This window comes from Eretmochelys imbricata, chromosome 6 (assembly GCF_965152235.1).
Source record: "Eretmochelys imbricata isolate rEreImb1 chromosome 6, rEreImb1.hap1, whole genome shotgun sequence".
Lineage (NCBI taxonomy): Eukaryota > Metazoa > Chordata > Testudines > Cheloniidae > Eretmochelys > Eretmochelys imbricata.
The window spans coordinates 30,574,642-30,597,705 of NC_135577.1; the positions used below are offsets into that span (position 1 = coordinate 30,574,642).

The 23,064-nt window shown below is 42.3% G+C and overlaps 1 protein-coding gene across 2 annotated transcripts in view; it reads right to left on the reverse strand.

Moving 5' to 3' along the window:
• Positions 1 to 17,443, reverse strand: part of NUCB2 (nucleobindin 2) — a 48,408-nt gene extending 30,965 nt beyond the window's left edge. For both annotated transcript variants that reach the window (XM_077818331.1, XM_077818332.1), the window contains exons 1-4: positions 17,290 to 17,443; positions 3,737 to 3,904; positions 2,228 to 2,335; positions 149 to 275 (exon numbers count right to left, since the gene is read on the reverse strand). In XM_077818331.1, the coding sequence (XP_077674457.1) occupies positions 149 to 275; positions 2,228 to 2,335; positions 3,737 to 3,892 (391 nt within the window). In that variant the 5' untranslated portion in view covers positions 3,893 to 3,904; positions 17,290 to 17,443. The remainder of the gene's footprint in view (positions 1 to 148; positions 276 to 2,227; positions 2,336 to 3,736; positions 3,905 to 17,289) is intronic.
• Positions 17,444 to 23,064: the final 5,621 nt, after the last annotated feature.

A 23,064-nucleotide genomic window follows, 5' to 3' on the forward strand; every position in this document is an offset into this window, starting at 1 on the left:
GAAATGGGGACCCTTTTACCATTCCAACTTAGTTTAATCATTATTGCTGATAGGAGCCAGTGAGGAGAACAAAATTGGTGGATTCCAGGCTCCTATCTGATAAAAGCCAATCTGTTAATTCTGTCTGAATTCTGCTTCATATTCTTACCTTGAAAGGAATCCATTTTAGCTTTAATTAGCATCCTTAACCTTGCCACTTCTTGTCTTTTCAGTTCATCCAGCCTTGTTCTCACATGATGGCTTACTAAGTCTAGCTCTTTGCTTAGCTTTCCACTCTGTTAAAATAAATAAGTGATCTATAAAGACAATCGTGTTGTAGTTTTCAGATGCCCACCACACGTGGGCTGTAAGACTCTCTACTCATGGTAGTCATTGCCAATTCTGAAGACCTTATAAACATCATAAGTATCTCAAACATTGTTTGAGGAGAATATTAACTTTGTAAATTTATGAAAATAGAAATCGGGTTAGGGCACTCGTTGAGACTTTTCTAAGCTGCCTTTTTATTTAAAAAAAAAAAAAAAGGTGATGCGCCAAATACCATAATTAAACCAGGACCCTGGAGCACAGCTGCGTATCTGTATTTAAAGATCTCTTCAGAAGTGACCTTTCTGTAAATCAGAGAACTACAGACCAGCATGGTCATGTGGGTGCCACCCTCTTGCTGAAGGAGGAATCGGCACAGTAGCAGCCACCTGAGGGTGCTGTAAGAATCACCCTCAGCAGCACCAGAAGACTGTTGTCAGCCTCTGGGGACTGTGCCAGGAATGGAGTGGAGCCAAGAGCTGTCAGACCCTAGCACAGCGGTGGGCAAACTTTTTGGCCTGAGGGCCACATCGAGGAATAGAAATTGTATGGTGAGCCATGAATGCTCACAAAATTGGGGTTGGAGTGTGGGAGGAGGTGAGGGCTCTGGTTGAGGGTGCAGGCTCTGGGGTGGGACTGGGGATGAGGAGTTTGGAATTCAGGAGGGTGCTCTGGGCTGTGACTGAGGGGTTCGGAGGGGGATCAGGGGTGCGGGAAGGGGTGCAGGTTCGGCTGGGGATGTGGGTTCTGGAGTGGGGCTGGGGATGAGAGGTTTGGGGTGCAGGAGAGTGCTCTGGGGTGGGATTGAGGGGTTTGGAGAGCAGGAGGGGGATCAGGGCTGGGGTTGGGGTGTGGGGAGAAGCTCAGGGGTTCAGGTTCTGAGCAGCGCTTACCTCAAGCGGCTCCTGGAAGCAGTGGCATGTCCCTTCTCCCGCACCTATGCGAGGAGCGGCCCCTGACCCTCAGAGCGGGGGCCATGCCATGGCTTCCGGGAGCTGCGTGGTGCGGCCCCCAACCCGGTGCCCCAGCTGGAGTTCACAGGCCTTTTGCCTACCTCTGCTCTAACTGCAGCAGAGTTTTACACCAAAGGTAATGCAAAGCTTAGTGCTCTCTTCTCACCATAAGAGAATGTGGAGCAGCCAGCTGGACCTGGGGATTGGAGAAGGGCAGAGAAGGAATGAACATAACCTAGGGTAGCAACAGCGGGAGAGAAGAGAACACCATGACGGTGCTTGGAGTGGTACGTGAAGTAGGGGTACTGGGAAGAGAAGAAAACCACAGCTCAGTCTTTTTTATTCTTCCCAAACTCTACCACCTTAAGCTCAAAACTTGAAGACAGTGTGTTGTCCTCCACTCTCAGTGGCTTCAGGATCAGGCTTTTGTGTTTGTCTACTTCCCCCACCCTTTTCCATGTCATTAAATTCACATGTGGCACATTGCTTCCATCTGGGAGGGCAGAGAAGCCTCTCTGCCGTTGGCTCAGCAGTGCTCTGAATCACTTAGCACAGCTCTCACTTTATTGCCTGCCAAGAGCCATTTTGACGTTAATGAACGATATGCTGTTCGTTCTGAATTTCAAAGAGGCCTAGCTTTCCATTTTGCAGGAGAATGCTAATAAATGTTTCCCAAAAGCAAGATATCTGCATCTAGTTGTTTTATTAGTAGTTAGGTAGCAAATTAAAACCTCTTGGGAGACTGATCTGGTACACAGTTTCTTTAAAAAACAGTATCTGTCCCGTAGCTGCAGAGATAAAGATCCCTTTAAAGAGTCTAATTTAAATTGTGTAAAGTAATGTGAAAGCAATACTAAATAAAAAGTAAGAGGAATGGAAAAATATGAATATGCTAACACGTCAAATTATCATTTATTTGTAGCTGTCTAAACTCGTCTTGATTAAATTCTATTGATCTTTGCACATACCTTTATTTCCTCTATATCAGCAGTCTGAAGTTTCTCTCTGAAATGTTTATCTGTTTCTAGGACATCTATCACTTGCTTGAGATATTCATCATAATAAAGCCCAGTATCCTTTAGGAAAAGAAGTTTGAGATTAGAAAAAAAAATGTCCCCAAATGTTTCATTTTCATATAAATGCAAAGATTTCATCTAAATCACTCACAATCCCAAATATCAGTAGTATTGAGCATAATGCACTGACTCAGTATATCAGCAATAAGATATGAACTTCTTTGCTTTGGTTGGTTTGCACAATTATCACACACAAGCTAGTTTTCTCTGTTTCCTTTTTGTTCTAGAAGTTGCCAAAGGAGTAAAGGCAGAGAGATATTTAAGAACGTACATCACATGCACATTTGGGGCCTATCATGTAGATACAGTTTAAAATACAAAACAAAAAAAACCTTTAATTTACTTGGTAGACCAATAGACCACAACAATTCAGAATGGCATAAACCCACCATTTTCCCCTACAGAAGATTATCTCCTTGAGTTTCCACTTGCTGAGTTTACTAGGAATTCTTTTTTTAGGGAACATAATGTGCCACTTCAATCCCATCCTGATAGAAGCAGCAGCCACAAGTTTGGCCCCCATAACCCGATATACACCTCCAAGAATTATGCAAATCTTGGGGGAATTTACAGGAAGTACAGGACCATAGTGAAGCTTCACATCAAACCAGCAAAAGTCCGTATGGCATCAGGCTATATTAATGTCCATTGTGTTTTCCCCTGTGAGTTTGGGGCAAAGGGAACAATCCAGAGGAGCCTAGCCAGCTAGAATTGAACTGTGGGGGTATAGAACTACCCCTCTCCAAGATTTCATGTTTAGTAGCAGGACTTCACTTGCAAAACAGCAATATTATTGTTTAATAACTAAAAGCTTTTACATGCACTTTGTTTCATGGCAACTCCATTTTCCACTTTGGCAAACACATTATCTCAGCTGTCATTATTTGACATGGTTACCCACTGCATTCACAAACTCACTGCATTTTGTTACTAGGAAAATTGTTTGCAAAAATCCTTCTGTATTTCCCCAATTTAACCCTTTTCCATTCTCTGTTGAGGCCCAAGTTGGGACCAGCATTCTTCCTGCCAACGATGACTGGATGAACCTTCCTTTTAACCTATTAACGCCACTCAATCAGTTGAGAGAAGGTATACAATAGGCATTTTCTCCCATCAGGAGCTTTGTGTATTGCCTCTGTTACCTCCCCAGTCCTACCACATCAGGGAGCAAGAGACAAGGAGCAGGTATTGAACACTGAATATGACCACCCCACCTAGAAAGGTACTACTAGTTTCCCCTTGGAGTACAGCACCAACAAAGTTAATTATTTATTACAGCACCTAGGAGGACCTGTCATGGACAAATCTCAAGATGAAAAAAAATCAATGAGCTTGTTATTGATAGAAAAAATACTGCCTTCTACTATAAAGTATTTAATAAAATACCTTTCATTTACTTACTGGGTTTTCTATTTTTGCTCCTTCTACATGGGGTTCTCCTTGAACTTTTGTCTTGTCTATGTCTATAGGCACAGCTTCCAAATTGATTAGGAGACATGTCACCAGCAGAACACACTGTTGTGGTAGGATGGTTCTCCACCTCATCTGAAACATCATCACTCACTAGAGCTGTGTTTTAACAGAAATAAACTAGGTTATTAGACAGTATAAACACATTCATATTAGCACCAGCAATAATCCTACTGATTATACGTTATAAAGCCATTAAGGGACATTAGAGCCAAACAGGGTTAAACAGAAATACTACTCAAGGATTATTTTAAAATCTTAACAGATTCATAATTAGATCATCATTAGGCTGTCAAAGTGACAGTGATATTACACTGCTAGCATATGCAATGTAGCAAGTACCCTACCCACAGACAGGTAAAAGATGAGGCATTACAAGGATTATTATATTGGCTCTGTATGTTTATATGAAGACTCTTAAATCTACTGTGGTATTTTCAGTAATTCCGTAGAATGGTTTGAGTGGCAATAAAGTTTAGGATTTATACACTAATTTAGATGTTCGAAGTCCTGTACAATTGTCAGTTAGTTAGTGTGAAGGATACTATACAAAATAAGGTCCAGATACTACTTTCGCTGAAATCAATGGCAAGATTCCCAATGATTATAATGGGAACAGGATCAGGCCTCAGGAATTGTATAGGACTTGCCTATTTTGGAACCAAGATTCTCCCCTGAACCCCATATCTTTAGGAGAAGATGAAAAGAAGTCATCAAATTGTTTCAGCATCTGGTGATAGAGAACCCTTTAAACATTTGGGCTGTTATATTGTTAATGTCCACAATAGCTTTACCGTCTACAGAAGTAGTTTTAGCACTTCTACTCATTTCAGGGGATGGATCAGGAACATATGATGTAATATTTGCACGTTCCTTTGCTAGGTCAGTGATGTAGATAATTTTCAGAAAACAGCTAAAAGTTTTCAATAGGGTACCGTCCATGTGTAGATATGTCAAAGAAAGATGTAATAACAAATGTACCATGAACCAACCAAAAGAAGTGTGCTCACTACAAGGGCAATTTTTGTACAAGTTCTTAAACTAGCCATGCAGATAATTCTATCACAAAGTATTTAGATTCAACGACAGCAAATCTTTGAGATGAATAGAGCATGCAGTGCCAGTTTTCTTGGATGTATAATGAAGTCCCCAGTAGGGAAGTACGGCACCTTTTTTGTCTGATCTTAGCCGGTCCTTTGCTGAGAAGCTAAATGGAGATAAAATTGCTACTGTTTATTTTCCCCCCGCCCCAGCTTAATATATTTTTCCTGTTTTATCTGTGATAACAGAAACAAAGAATAGCATTCTAACATATGCAGAACAATAGATATAGACAGATGTTAATACAGACAATCATAAGTCTTTTGTTAAGGAGGAAATAAAGCGAGAAAGCTAATATTGTATGTTGTATACACCTTTTGTTGAGCATGTCACAGACTAAAAGGATCCCAAGGATTCACTGAGATTATTTTTTTCTTATTTAAAGCAATCAGAAAAAAATGCCTGGTTGGAGTAGAGTACATTAGTCCTTGGTATCTGGCAAGTAGGGTGACCAGACAGCAAATGTGAAAAATCGGTCCGGGGGTGGGGGGTAATAGGAGCCAATATAAGAAAAAGACCCAAAAATCAGGACTGTCCCTATAAAATTGGGACATCTGGTCACCCTATTGGCAAGAGCTGCTGTTGCTGCCACCAATCATGCACTGAATGTGTTCTTTTCAGTGTCAGCAGCTGTGGACAAAGTAGATCAGATTAACTTTCGCTGGATCATTCCTATTAAAAAAAAAAATCTGAACTGATTTGCTGGAATCAGTAAATTAATTTCTAGCCTCAGCATAGCATTGGTGACTTCTCTGTGGCCTGCAATGGCTCTATACAGTTAATGTGTGAGGCTGTTCACTGTTCTAAATATTTTTAAAAGTCTGAAGCGTCTTGATTGTACAAAAGTGTGCAGTAATTAAGATTATCGGATTTTTTTTTTAAAAACACTTTGTTGAGCTTTACAATTTCAATACAATACAGATTCATTTTGAGGATCTTATTAACAACTATCAAGACAGTTAATGGTTTGCACCCTCTTAAATTTGATGGTAGAGTAGGCAAGGATGAGTATTTGTCCATACTTCTGAGTTACGACTTTTCAAAAAAAAAAAAAAAAAAAAAAAAAAACAACCACACATCCTTGGCTTTTGACATTTGGGGATTTTTGTGAGTGACGTGCGAATAAGTAGTACACAGCTGCACAAAGTCCATTAACAGTTTTAAGGGAAAAATTAATGAGGAGGCACTTAGCAAGCAGGATATCAGAAACACAAACAACCAAGACTGATACACTTGCAGTCAGCTCCTCTCCCAATACTCATGTGCACTTGACCACCAGGGCAGAATAGGCCAACTGGGTAAAGGAAAAGAAGTAGCAGGAAAGCAACCCTATGTCCCTAGCTACAGTACAGCTTTTAACTGTAGTTGTAACTTGTTAGTGGCAGTCCTTGTGTTTACATACAACGTGACTAATATTTGATTAGTAACAGTGACAGCTAATCATGTGTCACTTGTGCCAGCAACCCCCTAAGCTGGCCAGTGGCAGTCTCCCTGTAACCACTGTGTAATACTGTTGTCCTATGTGAGCAAGACTCCGTTATTGTGCCTCATTATCTGATACTACTTCCTCCCAGAGTTCATTGCCCTATGTGCTGCTAATGCTACTCTTTTTGCATGTTCTCCAGTTCTACCCCTAGTCCCTGCTGAGGCGCTATAGGATACGTACCCCCAGATACAAACATGGTTAGGCAGCATAGTAGTTGAATGCACAAGCTCAGTTAACAAATTATTGCGTTGTAAATAAAAGCTATTGTCAGTGGAAATAGCTCAACCATATTTGTGGCAACCAGTTCAGATAGTCACAAACTGGTTACAGAAACACTATTTTACTCATAATGTGGGCAGGCCCCTAAATGTTTCATTATAAACACAACCTCAGGGAACCTAATTACAAACCTGCTTCCAATGACCATATAATCTAACTGCTGCAACCTTAGATGGCCCGTCTATGCTACAAATTGTTCACCAGGCTTATTTTAGGTGAGAGGAGAATTGTGTTGTAATAAGTTTGCTATAGGAGGTGTATTAACAGTGTAGATGTGGAGGTTTGGAGGGTGGTGAGAAAAAGGGTTAATTCTAAAGTTGGTTGATGCACAGCCATCAGAAAGCTTTCCTCCCTCCACCCTCACGCCTAGAGGAAAAAGGCAACTAAACTTAAGTTAGGACAGACACTTATTAAACTGAGTTGTCACCTCAGTATTTTTAAAGACAATCCTGGAGAAGAGCAGAATCTCAGGAATTGACTCTGAAAATCAGAGGAGCAGGGTCACAGGGCTGGCCAACCACCTCTACTAACTGAGAGATCCACAGTCAAATTGTAGAAACCACGTCCCTGAAAATTTTCCCCAAATGTGCTGCTTTGAGGGCAGCCTGGTGAACTGGACAAATGAAAGGGAAAAAGGAAGCAGGAAATCCTAGGAATAGACATGAACATAAGATAATGACCAGAGCCTGAGGACATAGTAAGCAAACTCTAATGTATCTTTTCAAAAGTGTTTCTTAAGGAGATTAAAAGAGCAAATATTTTAATTGTTCATTTAAAGAAACTGCACTCTTGTTTTCTATGATAAAGCTTACAATAATTTGAGCCTTTAAAGATACAGGTAATTGTTTTGTTTGGTCTGAGATGTTTTCATAAATGCATACGTTTTCATAAATGTTAACAATACTAACTTAATATTGCCGTAAATCGCTCTCTATAAGTGTGTAGTTATTTTTTTTTAAAAGTTGCTCTGCCACTGACTCAATTTAGCCTTGGGCATGTCACTAAGGCCAGCACTTTCAACAGTGGTCTCTGATTGTATGTACGTGTGCGTGAGAGTTTTGGCCTAATTTTCATAGCTGCTAAGCTTCAACTTGAAATTAACAGGAGGTGTAGATGCTTGACAGCTTTGAAAATTAAGCCCTGAGTGTCCCAAATTGGGCAATGAAAAATCAAAAGACAATTGTAAATTTTAGTCTTAACTTTTCAGGGCCACATTCTACTCTCAGCTACACTGAATTTACACTGCTGTAACTAGTGGAATTACTCTACCTTTCCACGGTTGTACCTGAGATCAGAAACTGGCCCATAGTTTGTGGAATGGGAATATTTTAATATCTATCCCACAGGGCCAGATTAACTCTCCTGTGGGCCTGGGCCAATTAGATTTTGTGGGGCCCAAGTCTTTTTCCCAATTTAAAACAAACTGATCACAATAATGGCATCGAGGTTATTAACGCTATACTAAACTTGTCTTTAAATTAACATAAAGCTGTTCTGTGGTTACATTTCAGTTTTAACACATGTAGAATATGATTAAGTTAATTCAAAATAACCTACTTCTTACCTTAGAACAGCTGTTATATTAGTTTTTCTGAGAGAGAGTTTGGGTGCAGGAGGGGGCTTGAGGTGCAGGAAGGGGTGCAAGGTGCAGGCTCAGGCCGGGAGGCACTTACCACAGGTGGCTCCTGGCCAGCAGTGTGGCAGGGCTCAGGCAAGCTGCCTGCCTGCATGCCATGGCCCCACGCCACTCCCAGAAGCAGCCGGCTGCTGGCACATCTCTGCGCGCCCCTGGGGTGAGGGGGACAGTGTGTCTCTGTGCACTGCTCGCCCCCGCAAGTGCTGCCCCTGCAGCTCCCATTGGCCAGTTCCTGGCCAATGGTAGCTCCGGGGACGGTGCTGGGAATGGGGGCAGTGCACAGAGCCGCCTCCCGCCGCCCCCTGCCAGGGGACGCAGAAACGTGCCAGCAGTCGGCCGCTTCCGGGAACCGTGTGGGGCCACGGCATGCAGGCAGTCTGCCTGAGCCGTGCTGTGCCGGGGCCCCTCTTAGCCCAGGGCCCTGGGCTGCAGCCCCTAAAGCCCCTGTGTTCATCTGGCCCTGCTATCCCAAAGGTGTGTACAGTGCTTTGAAGATGTAAAATGATAGATAAATATACACATGAAGCTTATTACATGTATTTTATGGATGAGTTTGGTACTATTACTATCCCGATTTGCATTGCACTCAAACTAAAACAAATAAATGAGGTTTCAAAGAACTGTTCCAACTTATAGTGACATCTGGGAATAGGAGTCCTATTTGCTTGTTCTACTGGCAATATTTGCTAATACTTTGGAGAGCAATAATGTTGGCTATTGGTGTATCTTAGAATTGCTTGCTGTTAAGATATCATGGTGTAGGAGAGAGGATGTAAGAGTAAACATTTGGGTTCATATTTTCAAAAGCGCAGCCTCTTTTGCAGGTGCAAATTCTGCCCACAAGATTTGCACATGAAGTTTTCAACCTACAACTGAATTTTAGTTGCAGTTCTGAGTATTTGCACCTGACTGTGAGTGCAAATCAGGTAGTTAGTCACATCAATAATTAAATTTATATCTGCAGTTCATTTTGTGGATGCAGATATTGTTGGTACAAGTTGTGCATGTAAAAAGCATTCATAAAAATATATTCCCCCAAATTAAGGAGTATTTTCAGCTTCTAAGAACCTTAAATATTTCATAGTTCTTTTTAGACTATGATATTTAGTCTCAGTGGGATGTTCAAAAGAAACTAAATAACTCAGGAGCACAAGTCCCATTAACTTTCAATGGGACTTGATTTCTTAAGCAAATTAGATGTTCTTGAAAATTCAACCCTCTGATTAAGTATTAAGATATTGGAACGTGACCTGATCCACCCTTTATCTGTCCCATCTACCTGACATGATGCAGTGCTTTGAAAACCAGGCTATCAAAAGAAGGTGCAGATTACTGGATCAGATCTTTTTGCCTTTTAGAGAGATGGAATGCTGCAGTGTAGGCTAACGATAGTATGATATTAGAGAGACAAGGTGGGCGAGATAATATCTTTTATTGGACCAACTTCTGTTGGTGAGAGAGAAGTTGGTCCAATAAAAGATATTACCTCATCCACCTTGTCTCTAATATATCCTGGGACCAACACGGCTACAGCTACACTGCATACAACAATGGATAGTATGTATGATAGTTTAGCCAAAGCAGAAAAACCTGCAGGTATGGGGAAGAGTTAAAATTACAGAGAAGCTGAAATGGATGGACAAGAAATTTTACATATCTCTTGCCACTGACTTTGCAGAACTTGAATTTTAACAGTTTTGTAATGCTTCCTGGGGGCACCCAGGTGCTGAGTCACCTCGCTACCACCTGAACTTAGCAATAGTAAGCCTTCTTTGTGCCTGCCAGGGGTCAGTGCCCTGACTCCACCAACCAAAGGCAACACAAGCACTCGCCTCTAGGCCTGTAAAGGCCCTGCTCACTCTCTTCTACAGGTTAGCGATAGGCACACTCCAACTTTAAGCCCTCCAAGCATCTCTCTGTGAGGGTCTAGTCCCCGTTCCACTGGACTCTCACAGTATTCACAGATTCGCTGCTTCCAAAGAGCAGTGCCCCCAGGTTACAGTTACACCTAAGATAATTTCTTTGCTTAACACAGAACACACGGACTGTTACAGTGAAAATGAGTGAAAGTTTTGTTTAGCAAGGTATAGAGATGCAAAAGATAGCAAGTATTGGAAACATGCTCACACAGAAAATAAAAATCATAACAAGCATTCTAGAACCCAGATTCCCGTAACTAGATACTTTCCTGTCTTATAGAGCAATATTCACCCGAAGTCCTTCCAGCATTTTACAACCAGGCTTGGCTGTGACCCTCCTTTCACAAGACAAACACACTGTTAGCTTGCCTTCTCAGTGAAGGATCCAGGATGTACCTCTGTACCCCCAGATATTCCTCAGCAATCTACTGTCTTTACTCATAAACAGGATCTCCCTCCTTCTGTTTATTTCTCCTGTAAATTTTCTCTCTCGACAGTTTCACAGTCTGTTGATTAGCATTTGGCTCAGTAGGCAAACAGGCATTTAGTGTGACATACAATGCCCAATACATACATGACCAGATAGAGAGAAGTTACCTGTTACCTCATGCTTGAAAGGAACCTGAGACATGTCATCTCCAGGTTACCTCCCTTAAGAACATAATTTTCAGTACAGACACAAACTCCTAAAATATTATCCATTCATTCATTTTACGATGATTATGATGGACCAGTGGGCTACTGATTCTCAGAAGAGACCTCAAATGCTACCCTTACTCATATATCCGACACAGGGGATCCCTGTAAAACTCTATGCAAACCTGGGGCCCTCTGCTATTGGCAGCAAGCGGTTTCTGGGTCACAGGTTTCCAGTAGTTTGAAGGAATCCAACTGCTTACACCAACTGTTGAACATTTAAAATATTAGTCAAATGTAATTACTAAAATAGCAAATATTCTTAACTTGATCAAAACAGTCACTAGATTCAGATGCATCTTGGCATGAGATTACATTTATCAAATTGTGCATGCAAGAATAGGTGACTAAATTATGAGTCAGTCTTTAGAGTTGGACAGTCTCTACTGTGAGTCACTGAAACAACTCTACTGTGCCACACTTAACAAAAGAGGTAAAACAGGCTGATGGAAACCTTTGACACTGAGTAAAGGTATTAGGCAAAAGGAGAGAGCTACACTTCATAGAATCATAGGACTAGAAAGGACCTTGAGAAAATGTTAATGTCTTGAGAAAATGTCATGGTGTAGATAGTATACAGTGCATCTTTTTTAAAAAAAAAAAAAAAAGTTAAATATGTAGGCAATAAAATGAACAAAATGGATATAATTACACTAACATAACCTAGATGTTGTGGACCTTTTGTCCCAAATATACAGATCTCCATCAGCTGAGAGAGATCAATGGAAAAAGAAAAGTGTGTGACAATCAGAAATGAGTTTGAATATCTTCCACTCACCAAGTTGTAGGGGACAAGCTTAGAAATAAATCTTTAATTACCTTTAAGGAATTATACCTCTATTACACTCAGTGATATCCTACAGCACATTCTTGTTTAGTACACAAATCTGAGCTTGTCTATTTTCATTTTTTTCCAGCCTATTTTCATTTTTGCTGTTCACTGTTCAGACTTATATCATCTTTGTATCTAGGCCTGTTACCAGAAGGGGACATAAGACATAATCACCAACTTTTGGTCAAGTCTCATTTCATCCAGCGGATTTGCATATACCTGTTGGAAACTAAGGCCTTGTCTACACTGCCACTTTACAGTGCTGCAATTTTCTTTCTCGGGGGTGTGAAAAGACACCCCCCCTGAGTTCTGCAAGTTTCAGCGCTGTAAAGCGGCAGTGCACCAGCACTGTGGGGGGGCCTTACAGCGCTCTCTCTCAGCACTGGTGCCGTGACGACACAGCCACATTAACGCGCTACAGCGTTTTCACGTTGCTTATGAAAACGTGCCCCAAGTACGTTACACAGAGTAAAAAGCGGTTAGTTTTGATCCTCATTCTTCACTTAAGCAGAAATCATATAATTGTCTGTGGTTTAAAAGGAACATGTACAAGCCTGTCAACTTCATGAACAGTGTGGACAGAAAATCAATTACATTCCAGTCTTTAGTCACTGATTGTTAAGGAAATATATAAATACTTCTCCAAGGAGATTGACGGTATTAATGCTCAAAGCCAATTTTTCAAAAACTGAGGCTCACTAATATTTGTATAACAATATCTGTGTACACAATGATGGCAACATGTGTAAACTTGACAGCTGAATAGCCAGGCATGCAACGGAATAGCAAAGCATCCTAACCGGCAGTTTGTATGGGCACATTTGCCAAATTGTCTTTGCAATCCTAGTAAATGTGCACATAGATGCAGGCTTAATATGGGACACAAAGTGGTTTCTACACTAGAAAAATCTGACCCTTAACTGCTTCATCTGATGTGGAAGTAATAAAGCACACGATTAGTGATGCCAGCCATCTTGGTTATATCCAGAATCATGCTATGATTTCCTACTTTATTACTGTACTTTGGAGATGAGCATTATTTGATGAAATAATGCATATAAAAACCAAGAGAGAGATTTGACAGATAGGTAGCAGATCTACCTAAGGGTCTTTTAAATTCAGGACCGGTAAGCTAAGAACTACTAAGTATTAATCTCAGTTATTAAAAAGACCCCTTCTGTAGCCTTGGGCAAGTCACTTTGGCACCCAACTCCGCACTTAAGGTACTTCAACCCACATTTAAGAACTTCTGAGATTCTCAAAACCCCTGCTCAGCTGCTCACTAGACCTGTAGCTGCCTAAAATCCCGTGGCACCTATGTTTTCACCATAAAAGTCCCCTAAGCATATTAATTTCTGCCACTGGGCATAGGGGCAACATATCTCACAACTAAGCCACAGTGAGATCCTCAAATGAGGTGAAGATAGGCATTCTCCCCACCTGTCTTGCCTCTGGGGCCCAAACTGGTAGGTGTGCTCTGAGCATGCCTACTAAATCAGGGCCCAAACAAACTGGTCAGAAGAGGAGACGACGGCACCAGTGATTCCTCCTTTTTAACTTTTAGCCCAGGGGTTAGCACACGCATCTGGGATATGAGAGACCAAGGTTCAATTCCTCCTTCTACCTGGTGGAAAGAAAGCATCTGAACATGGGTCTTCCAGCTCTCAGGAGAGTGCCCTAACCTCTAGGATATTCTGATGCAAGTTTAGCTTTAATCTCTCCTGTTGAAGCTGATTCATTTTGGATAAATGCTTACATGCTCATTGGGCTGGAGAAAGTGAGAATGACCATAGCCTGAGGACTAGGGACACTTATTGGGAGAGACCCAGGATCCATTCCCCCTGCTCCAGTGACTATTTACTTACCCAAAGTGCAACAGCATCAGAGGGACCCAAAATATCCCAGAGCCCAGTGGTTAGGGCACTGTCCTGAGAGGTAGGAGACCTACATTCAACTCTTTATTCCCATCAGGCAGATGGGGGAATTGAAGCCAGTGTCTCCCACATCCCAAGGGAGTGCTCTAACCACTCATCTAAAAGTTACAAGTGACGTGGCAACACCACAGTGTGCTCATGTTCCATTTAAATTATAAGTTCTCTGGAGCAGCAACCCTCTATTATCTACCTTCATGGAGCACTTTGTAAAGTAATTTTTAATATTAAAACTATTCTTAATAAATAATAAGTACAAAGGTAGCACTATAATTTTCCCCCATATGTTTCCTTTTTCTCGCTTTTTATGTTTTTTGCTTTGCCATCTCCCACAGTTTTTCACTGCATCTTCTTATTCGTCCTTCCTTCCCCTCGCCATGGCTGCTCTCCAAAGCTGATTCATCCTTTCAGCTTGTTCTCCAGGGTGGCTAACTCTTCTCAGATAATCAGCAGAAAGAACATGCCTCGTTCTGTTTGTAAATCACAACATACGTTGACGGCACTATACAGTCATAAAATACATACGCCTGTTTACTAAACTGCTATTTATTATGCAGAAAAACATCTGGACTTGATTACAGTTGACACTGTTCTAATGTGATAAAAATTGTATAATTCTTCAAGTGACCTTTAAATCATACATTGTAAGAGCCAAATTCAGGTCCCTCTCAAGTTAATGTGAGTTTTGTCATCAACTTCAATAGGAGCAGGATATGGCACTAAATGCTCTACAGTGACTTTAGCTATACGCAAGCCGTTCCAGAGCCAGAATGTTCCCCAATAGTACATATAGAGATGTAGATTGTGTAATATACATACTTATATAATATACATACTACAAGAGCTTCTGTGATATTTATTTTGGCTACTGAGCAAATAAATAAAAAGATAGAAGTACAAGACATCACTAGGCAAACACCTTTGATGTACATAAGTTCAATTTATGGCAATCCTGATAGAAGGGCTTTTAAGTTAGCAATGAACCACATTATCTTTCTTTAAGCATTTGTTTAGTCAGCATATCGCTAGAAATAAGGGTCAATATTTTCACATCTGCGATATGTAAAATAAGTTTGTGATAGTGAGCCAAATGTTTCCCTTTTACCAGTACAACTACAATGATTGCACTGGCATTGTATAGATGTATCTGAGGTCTAGAATGTCTAAAAAACCTAAATGATTTATTATAAACTCCTTTCTTATTTTATATTAGTCATTTTAAATAAGATTTCTTTAAGGGGAGACTCAACAAAGTTGATTGTAGTGTTTCTGAATGTAAAAATGAGCTAAGAGCCCAGATTTTGTTTTTGTACATAATTTCGTGTGCCAAGGTAAAGATCACTTAACAATCCACATAACAACATCAAGCCACAACTAACAAATTTATACTGATTGCTTTTGTACTGGATGTTAAAACTGCTTTTTAATCCAACCCTGCATTAAGCAAATAAATTAGACACAAATTGCATGCATAATGCTCAATGTTAGTGAAAGTTATGTACAGACCAAAGGGGGAGAATGCAATCCTTAATTTTGTGAATTCCTTGCTTTTGTTGGTTTCTGTGATTATTATATTGTTTAAACATAGGTTTAGGTGTTTATATCCTTTATTTTCATAATAATCAATTCTGAATTACTTTTGATTCCAAAGACATTTCACATACAAATGAGAAAATATAGCCCTTACTCTAAATGCAGAGATTCTGTCCTGTAGAACTAGGGCAGTTCTGTTGCGTAATAAGTGCACTGCATGCGTGGTACCTTGCTCTGTACAAGTTCCCTGTGTGGTAACCTACCAGATGGGGTTGAGTGGAACATGTAGATTTTCTCCTCACCCTTTGTAGGGTATTGTGTAATGGACATAAGAACTGTTCCAGAAACTGGGCCTGAGTAAACCTTAAGGAATGGTTCGTCCACTGCTATATAACCTTGGGAGTCAGAGTCTTCCCCCTGCTTGTCTGGGCCGGGGATCTGGGCCAGAATGGCTGCGGCATCAAGGTCACTGTAGGACCATTTTGATTATTAATTTAATTTTTTTTAAGTAAACCACCTTCATGTCATCTCATTCAGTGGTAAACTGGAACAATTTCTTAGCTACTATGATGTTTTGAGCTTGAAAATACTGGATGCTATCTTTCCCACAAATAATATTTAAATCACAGGTAGTGCCAGTGTGAACCCCAATCCACCCACACTGAAATGTGTCACAAACCCAAACTGTTCTGAAAGCCATACAGTTGTGTTCTTGTGAAAGTTTGGAAATAAACTGACATTTTCACAGACACTATTAAACTTTTTCTTCTGTAATATTTCCTATGCATACTTGGTTAGACTTACACTACAGCATTCTACCTTATCTGCCCACAACACCAGTAGCACTATTGTAAGCTGCAGTGGTTTGGACCATTACATTATAAAATCGTAGTATTTTTAAGAGCAGCAGCTTTGGGGATTTTTGGTTTACTAGAAGAACTGGAAAACCACAGCCCACACTGTGATTGCACAATAAACCCTCAATCAACAGTCATCTGCTGCAGGGTAAGCAACCATCCTGCCACTATGTTAAAACTAGCTCTGCTTACACACACAACCAGGGGTTGCTCAAGTGTCATTTCTTCAGACCCACTTCTTTTTCAGTAGGGATTGCATAGATGAGTAACGACTATTTATTTTGCATAAGAACTTAAGGGATCGGTCCCTAAGAATATCTGCTAGTTATCTAAAATTTCCCTGTTACCCAGAAAAGTCACATTCTGTGACATGTACTAAAAATTCTCTCATCTCTCCAGCCTATTTTGGAGAAGTGAGTTTGTTACATACTTACCATTATAACATATGTAACCATTTTCAATACAAACATTTTCTGCTCACAGGGTAAAGTCAACTGTGCTTATCTATACTGTAAAGCAGGAGTTTGACCATGCAAGGTAGTTAGCGCGTATTGTTGAGACAGGTAACAAGATAAGCATCTATATTTTATTTCAGATATCTGGTAGCACATCAGGCCTACAGAGTTTTTTTTGTTGGTGTTGTTGTTTTTTAAAAAGCACTATTAGCCCTTATCCTCAACTTGTAGGAGAAGCAGAAAAGGAGTTTTTCAGAGAATCCCATAAGTGAAATCAACCCGAGACCCATTAGTCCGCTGCATCTGCCAAAGCAGGATTGCTCCGTCCCAGCTCTGTAGCACTTTCCCCCAGGGCTGGGGCTGGCACTGCCTTCCTAGGGAAGCCTGCGCCCCAAAGGGGCAGACCTCGGTAAGTTTAGCTGAGCTTCCACCTAAATTTTCTTTTGCCCCAGCCAGCCCCTTTCCCCCCCCAGCCTGTCCTCTCCTGCCCTGGCATTCAGGTCCCCCAAGTCCCCATGGAGCGTCTCGCGGTCCCATCCTGAGACATCATTTGGACACACCCCATCTCGGGGCTCTTCTGGTAAGCCCGACGGCTCCCCCAGCAATCGCGCTGGGCAGGAGACGCTGCTAGCCCGAGGGTGGGGAAACCCCGCGTGGGGGCCGCTCACCCGGGACCCGGGCGCCGAGAGGCAGGAGGACCGCGCGGAGAGCCCCGTACGCCACCCGCTCCCTTCCCGCGCCCAGGCTCGGGGCTCTCACCTTCCTCTCGCTCTGGGCGCCAGGGGCAGGACCCAGGGCAGAGACCGCTGGGGCAGGGGCCGTGCCGGGCAGGGCTCCGCAGCCGCTCCTGACAGCGCGACCAGAATCCGCCGCCGCTTCGCCGGCACCCCCCGCAGCAGCAGCAGCAGCTCTCCGCCAGACCCCGCTCCGGTTCCTATAGCAATAGGACCCGCCTGCGGGGCAGCGCCGATTGGCGGGGCCTGACCCGCTTCTGGTCATCGCGTAGGGTTCTGATTGGGCGGCCGCCGGGCCGCGGGTTAGGCTGCGCGGCAGGGAAAGCAGGTTTCAAGCAGGGTTGAGGCGAGAAGGTACGTGGCGGCGCCGGCAGAGGGGGCGGGGCTGGTTCACCTCTCGGCTGGGCCGGGGCAGGTCTCCCCGCACGGGCTGAGCCGCGCCCCGCCCCGCGGCCGAGCGCCCCGCCCCGCGCCCATGGGCGGAGCCTGGCCCCGGCGTGCACGTGCTTCCCCCTGTCCTGGGACCCGGGGGTTGCTGGTCCTAGCGGCTGGGAGCCGGCGGGGAGTGAGGTGGTGGCTGCTGGGCCGTGGACTGGGAGCCCGGGGGCGGGCTGCAGAGGCTGGGAGCCGCGGGTAGGGTTGAGGGGGTTGCAACTTGCGGCTGGTCCCAGCGGCTCATCCAGCGTGAGAACCTCTTGCCTGAACTGACCCAGCAAAGGCATCCCTGAAACAGCTGCCTCCTCAGACATGGTTTATTTGTGGTGGGGGAGAGGAGGGTGATCCCAGCAACAGGGATAATGGTTTCTAATGATAATAACAACTTGGTGTTTATGTCGCGCTTTCTGTCCTGTATGATCCCTGGCTTATTCACAAAGCATGGACCCCCTTCTACAGAGACACAGGCTAGGTCTACACTGCAAACTTACATCGGTGTAACTGCGTCGCTCAGGCGTGTGGAAAAGGCCATAGCCCTGAGCGATGCAGTTAGGCCAGCCTAACTCCTGGTGTAGACAGCGCTATGTTGACCGGAGGGCTTCTTCTGTTGATGTAGCTATTGCCTCTAGTGGAGGGCTTCTCCTGTCCTGTAGTAGAGTCTTCATTGAAGCACTGCAGCTGCCTCTGCCATGGTTTGAGGGTAGACCTGCCCTGAGTCTTTAGAGCAATTATTATTCACAGGGATGGTCTCAAGGAAGCTGAGCGTGCTCACTCAGCACCTTGTAAGAGCAGGTTCCAAATCTGCAGTTTTGTTAATTCCAATGTAAAATGAAGACCTTGTCCATGAGGTTCCCCCAAAAGTGACTCATCTACCTTATATAGAAGGCTAGCTGTGGAAAAACATATCTTTCTTCTAAAGTGTTTTGTACTTGTCTGTAAATGTTTAATGACTCCCAATGTAGAGATTGTATTTTTCTCTGGTTTATTGTATTATTTGCTTTACTTTGATCCATGGGTAGGAGACCCTTAGAGACAAGCTTCCGAAGTCAAGAAGAGCTCTGTGTAAGGTTGAAATCTTGTCTCTCACCAACAGAAGTTTGTCCAATAAAAGATATTATCTCATCTACCTTCTCTCTCTAATATCCTGGGACAGACGGCTACACCAACACTGCATACATAAATAAAGCTAGGTATGTATTAATTAATAAAGACATCTGAGACAGAATAAGTTTATAGTAGTATGCATACAATCTGAGAGAACCTGGATTTGTGCAGGAAATGGCCTAACTTGATTATCATGCACATTGTGTAAAGAGTTGTCACTTTGGATGGGCTATCAACAGCAGGAGAGTGAATTTGTGTGTGGGGGTGGAGGGTGAGAAAACCTGGATTTGTGCTGGAAATGGCCTAACCTGATGATTACTTTAGATAAGCTATTACCAGCAGGACAGTGGGGTGGGAGGAGGTATTGTTTCATATTCTCTGTGTATATATAAAGTCTGCTGCAGTTTCCACGGTATGCATCTGATGAAGTGAGCTGTAGCTCACGAAAGCTCATGCTCAAATAAATTGGTTAGTCTCTAAGGTGCCACAAGTACTCCTTTTCTTTTTACAATCCAGGTGAGAGATTCAAAGCTGGCTAGAGGATTTCCACACCCAGTTACCATTCATTTTAATATGAATTGAGTGTTCAAATCTCCTAGGTGGTTTTGGAAATCTCAGGCTCCATGTTTATCTATGTGAAAGAGAACTAGAAGTATATATTTTGTATAATGAAGTTGACCAATAAATATAAGGCTATTTTTAAAAAAGTTGTCTAACACAGCTCTGAACTGTTGTCAAAGAAAATATTGGTTATCACTGGACTATGACATTTTGTTCACAGTGTTTTTCAATTTTTAAAAATGGTCCTGCCTTCTTTTATTATCAAATTTGAGAAAACATTTTCAATGTAACTTAGAATTTATTTGTCCAGTAACTTTAACTGAGATGGGAAGATGAATAAAAAAGAAACAGCTCTTATTGAAGGTTGAAACAAACATACTTAACAAATTTAAAAAAAAAACTGAAGTGATCACATTCTTAAAAACATCCATGTTTTCATTTGAAATATTCCCCTGCGTATAATTTTAGTCCCAAAACAGGATTTATACCTTAAAACTAATGTTTACACAAGTAAGAACTTTCAATTGGAAGACTGTGATATGCCAGTTATGGGAAAATCACTAATGTATTTTATTAACGGTACACTATGATAGAAAATTATCTCAAGTCTACAAAGTGTTCAGAGGGAAACAAAACTAGATCAAGTATTTCATTCACCCTAAGAATTAAAGTTCATTAAACTTCTATTGTGTGTGCTACAATGACTGTGAACCATCTGTAATTCTAAAATCTAAACAGCAAGTCCACAATGACTAGTTTACAAGGCTAAGTGAAGATGCGGAGGGCTCTGGGTTACTACAGAACATTCTTTCCCAGGTATTCTGGTCTAACTGATTGCATAGCTGGGGGTCAGAAAAGATTTTTTCACCAGGCTAGATTTTCAGAGATCTGAGGAGGTGGGGTGGTTTACCTTCCTGTGCACCATGGGGGCACAGGCCAGTGACTGGTTTAAATTAGAGTAAATGGTGGATTTTCTGAACTTGAAATCAAGATTTGAGGACTTGGCAACTCAACCAAGTTATGGTCCTACTACAGGAGTATGCACCGTACGTCTCCTGGGTGCTGGCACACGTGGGACTGCATTGCTACACAGCAGCAGCTCATTGCCTTGTGGCAGCAGAAAGTGCAGTATGACTGGTAGCCGTCCTCATCATCTGCTTAAGGTGAGCTATTACCAGCGGCCCACCTTGATTATCACTACAAAAAGTCCCCCCCTCCCCCCTGCTCTCCTGCTGGTAATAGCTCACCTTAAGTGATCGCTCTTGTTACAGTGTGTATGGTAACACCCATTGTTTCATATTCTCTGTGTATATAAGTCTCCCCACTGTATTTTCCACTGAATGCATCCGATGAAGTGAGTTGTAGCTCACGAAAGCTTATGCTCAAATAAATTTGTTAGTCTCTAAGGTGCCACAAGTACTCCTTTTCTTTTTGCGAATACAGACTAACACGGCTGCTACTCTCTTGGTTTTTGGTACTGTTTCTCTCCCTCTCTGTGTGAAACTTGCAAGCTGCTAATTGTGTTAGTACATCCTAAGACAGAGTCTGTTCTGAAAGCAATACTTTGTAACAATAGAAACAGCACAGAGAGACCCCCCCCGCCCGTTTGTTGTATTTATCTCGCTTTGTTAACAATTATAATTAAAATAGAGATAGAGGATGTATGCGGGTGGATGCTTGGTGTGGATCTGAATGATCAGGGAGGTGCCAGCCTAAGAATCCAGTGTCCATCGGCCAAAGAAGGCATCAAGTGGAAACAACCAGAGGACCCCCCCAGAGGGCAGACTGGAATCCACCCAACAGCCTCAAGGATGGGAGAACCGAAGAACAACACGGAGCCGTCAGGAATGTGCCATCTGCTGATTGATTCAGCAACAGCATGATGAAGCAATTCCCATAGACTGGCACAGGAATAAATTCCTATAAAAATGGACTCTAGAAACTGAGAACTTTGGGGTCTGATTCTGCAAACCACCTTCCAGGAGTGTCAGATGTGCATCTGACAAGGCTCTGCTCCCTCCTTGCGTCCAGGCCACCTGGCCAGGGGCTTGGCATGAGCAACTCTAAGGCTGGTAACTATGATAACAGCCTTGCAGAACCTGTGTGTGTGTATGAATGAATGTGTGAATAAATATGAAATTGAATGGAATGTTATAGCTATAACTAACTGCTTACTATGATTCTTTTTGTATTCACAATAAATGTGGCATTTTGCCTTTTCCCCTTTAATAAGATCCTGCTGGTTTTTATTTTATTGGTATAACATTTTGGTGGAGAATTGCGAAAGGGGGAATATTGGTAAAAATCCTCAGTTATTGTAAATATTGGTGTGCACACCCCCAGCTCTATTGAGTTCAGCATTTCCATTTGGTTAACCAGCCTTCTGGCCTCCAGGAGGCAGAGGTAAAATATACGGAGCTGATATTACTAAGCTACGATTACAGAATCCAAGTTCTATTATTCACTGAAGTATCAGGGGCAACAAGAAGGCCAAAGGGCCAGGCAGCGCTGCTTGCTGGAACAAGGAGTAGCAGGATCAGAGAATCTAGGCTGTGTCACTCGCTGACCTATGCCAGATGTGATGAGGAAATCTGATAAGCTACGATTTCAGAATCTAGGCTGTGTCACTCGCTGAATAATACCAGGAGTGACAAAGAGATTGAAATACCTGTGTTAAGATGTTTAAAAGAAAACAGGGCAAGCCAGTACCAGAGGGAGGAATGGAATCAGAAGGACAACCTCACCTTTTGTTAAAGAAAGTACACCTTTTAAACAAATCCGTCAAAAATTTGGGCACAGTCCTTGGACTAAACAAGCCCTAGCTGATGTCTGCACTATTTCGGACCTAGAGGATTGATTTGCTCAGTATATCCTCATATACAAACCTTCTAGTGCTGCCAAAAGAGATGCAGCAGCAATTTGGTTGTTGTGGGAGGCATGTAAGGATTCTTACCTCCGCTTGTCTTCATGTAAAGAGGAAAAGGCATCTTTACAGGAAAAGCTAAACCAAACAGAAAAGGGAGCAGACAATTGGAAGGTGCTGGCTACAAATACCCAGAGTCTGCTGGAAATAGTGAAAGAGGCACTCCAGGAATGCAGAGAGAGAGAAAGATTCCTGGCAGACCAAGCTAAAGCCTCTGAGAAAATTGAAAGAGAGAATCATGTGCTCCAAGGTACGGTAAAGAAATTAACCTTGAAGCAGGGCAGAGCACCTGCAAATCATAGTTGTTGTGCTCACTAATTAAGAGTCTGAGACAAAAATTGGGCTTTGCCACTAAACAGGTAGCAGCCATTACAGCTGGTGAAGGGGGAGAAGGTCCTATGTACAGCACCCCCAGGCATAAATACGAAGAGAAAAGAGAGTGAAAAGTTAACTCTGCAGAGGCTGGAGAGAATTAAGCAGTTAAACTTTGTGAAAATGTTAAAAAGGAAAAGTGTTAGAGAAAGAGCATTCTTGGTTTCTTTGCAGCCATTCTGAAGTAAAAATGGGCCCTTTTCCAAAGGAATGTGTGTAAATAAGCCAGACAAAAATAAACTATCTGATTAAAATCATTTGACTGGACAATTTAGTCAAAATTGCGAAAAGAACATAAAGGGGTTCTATTGGAGCTTAACTGCCTCAAATGTATAAAGGGAATGTAAGATGTAAAAACAGAGCAGTGTGGAAGGGATGTTAAGGGAAAGAAAATGTGTATGTATC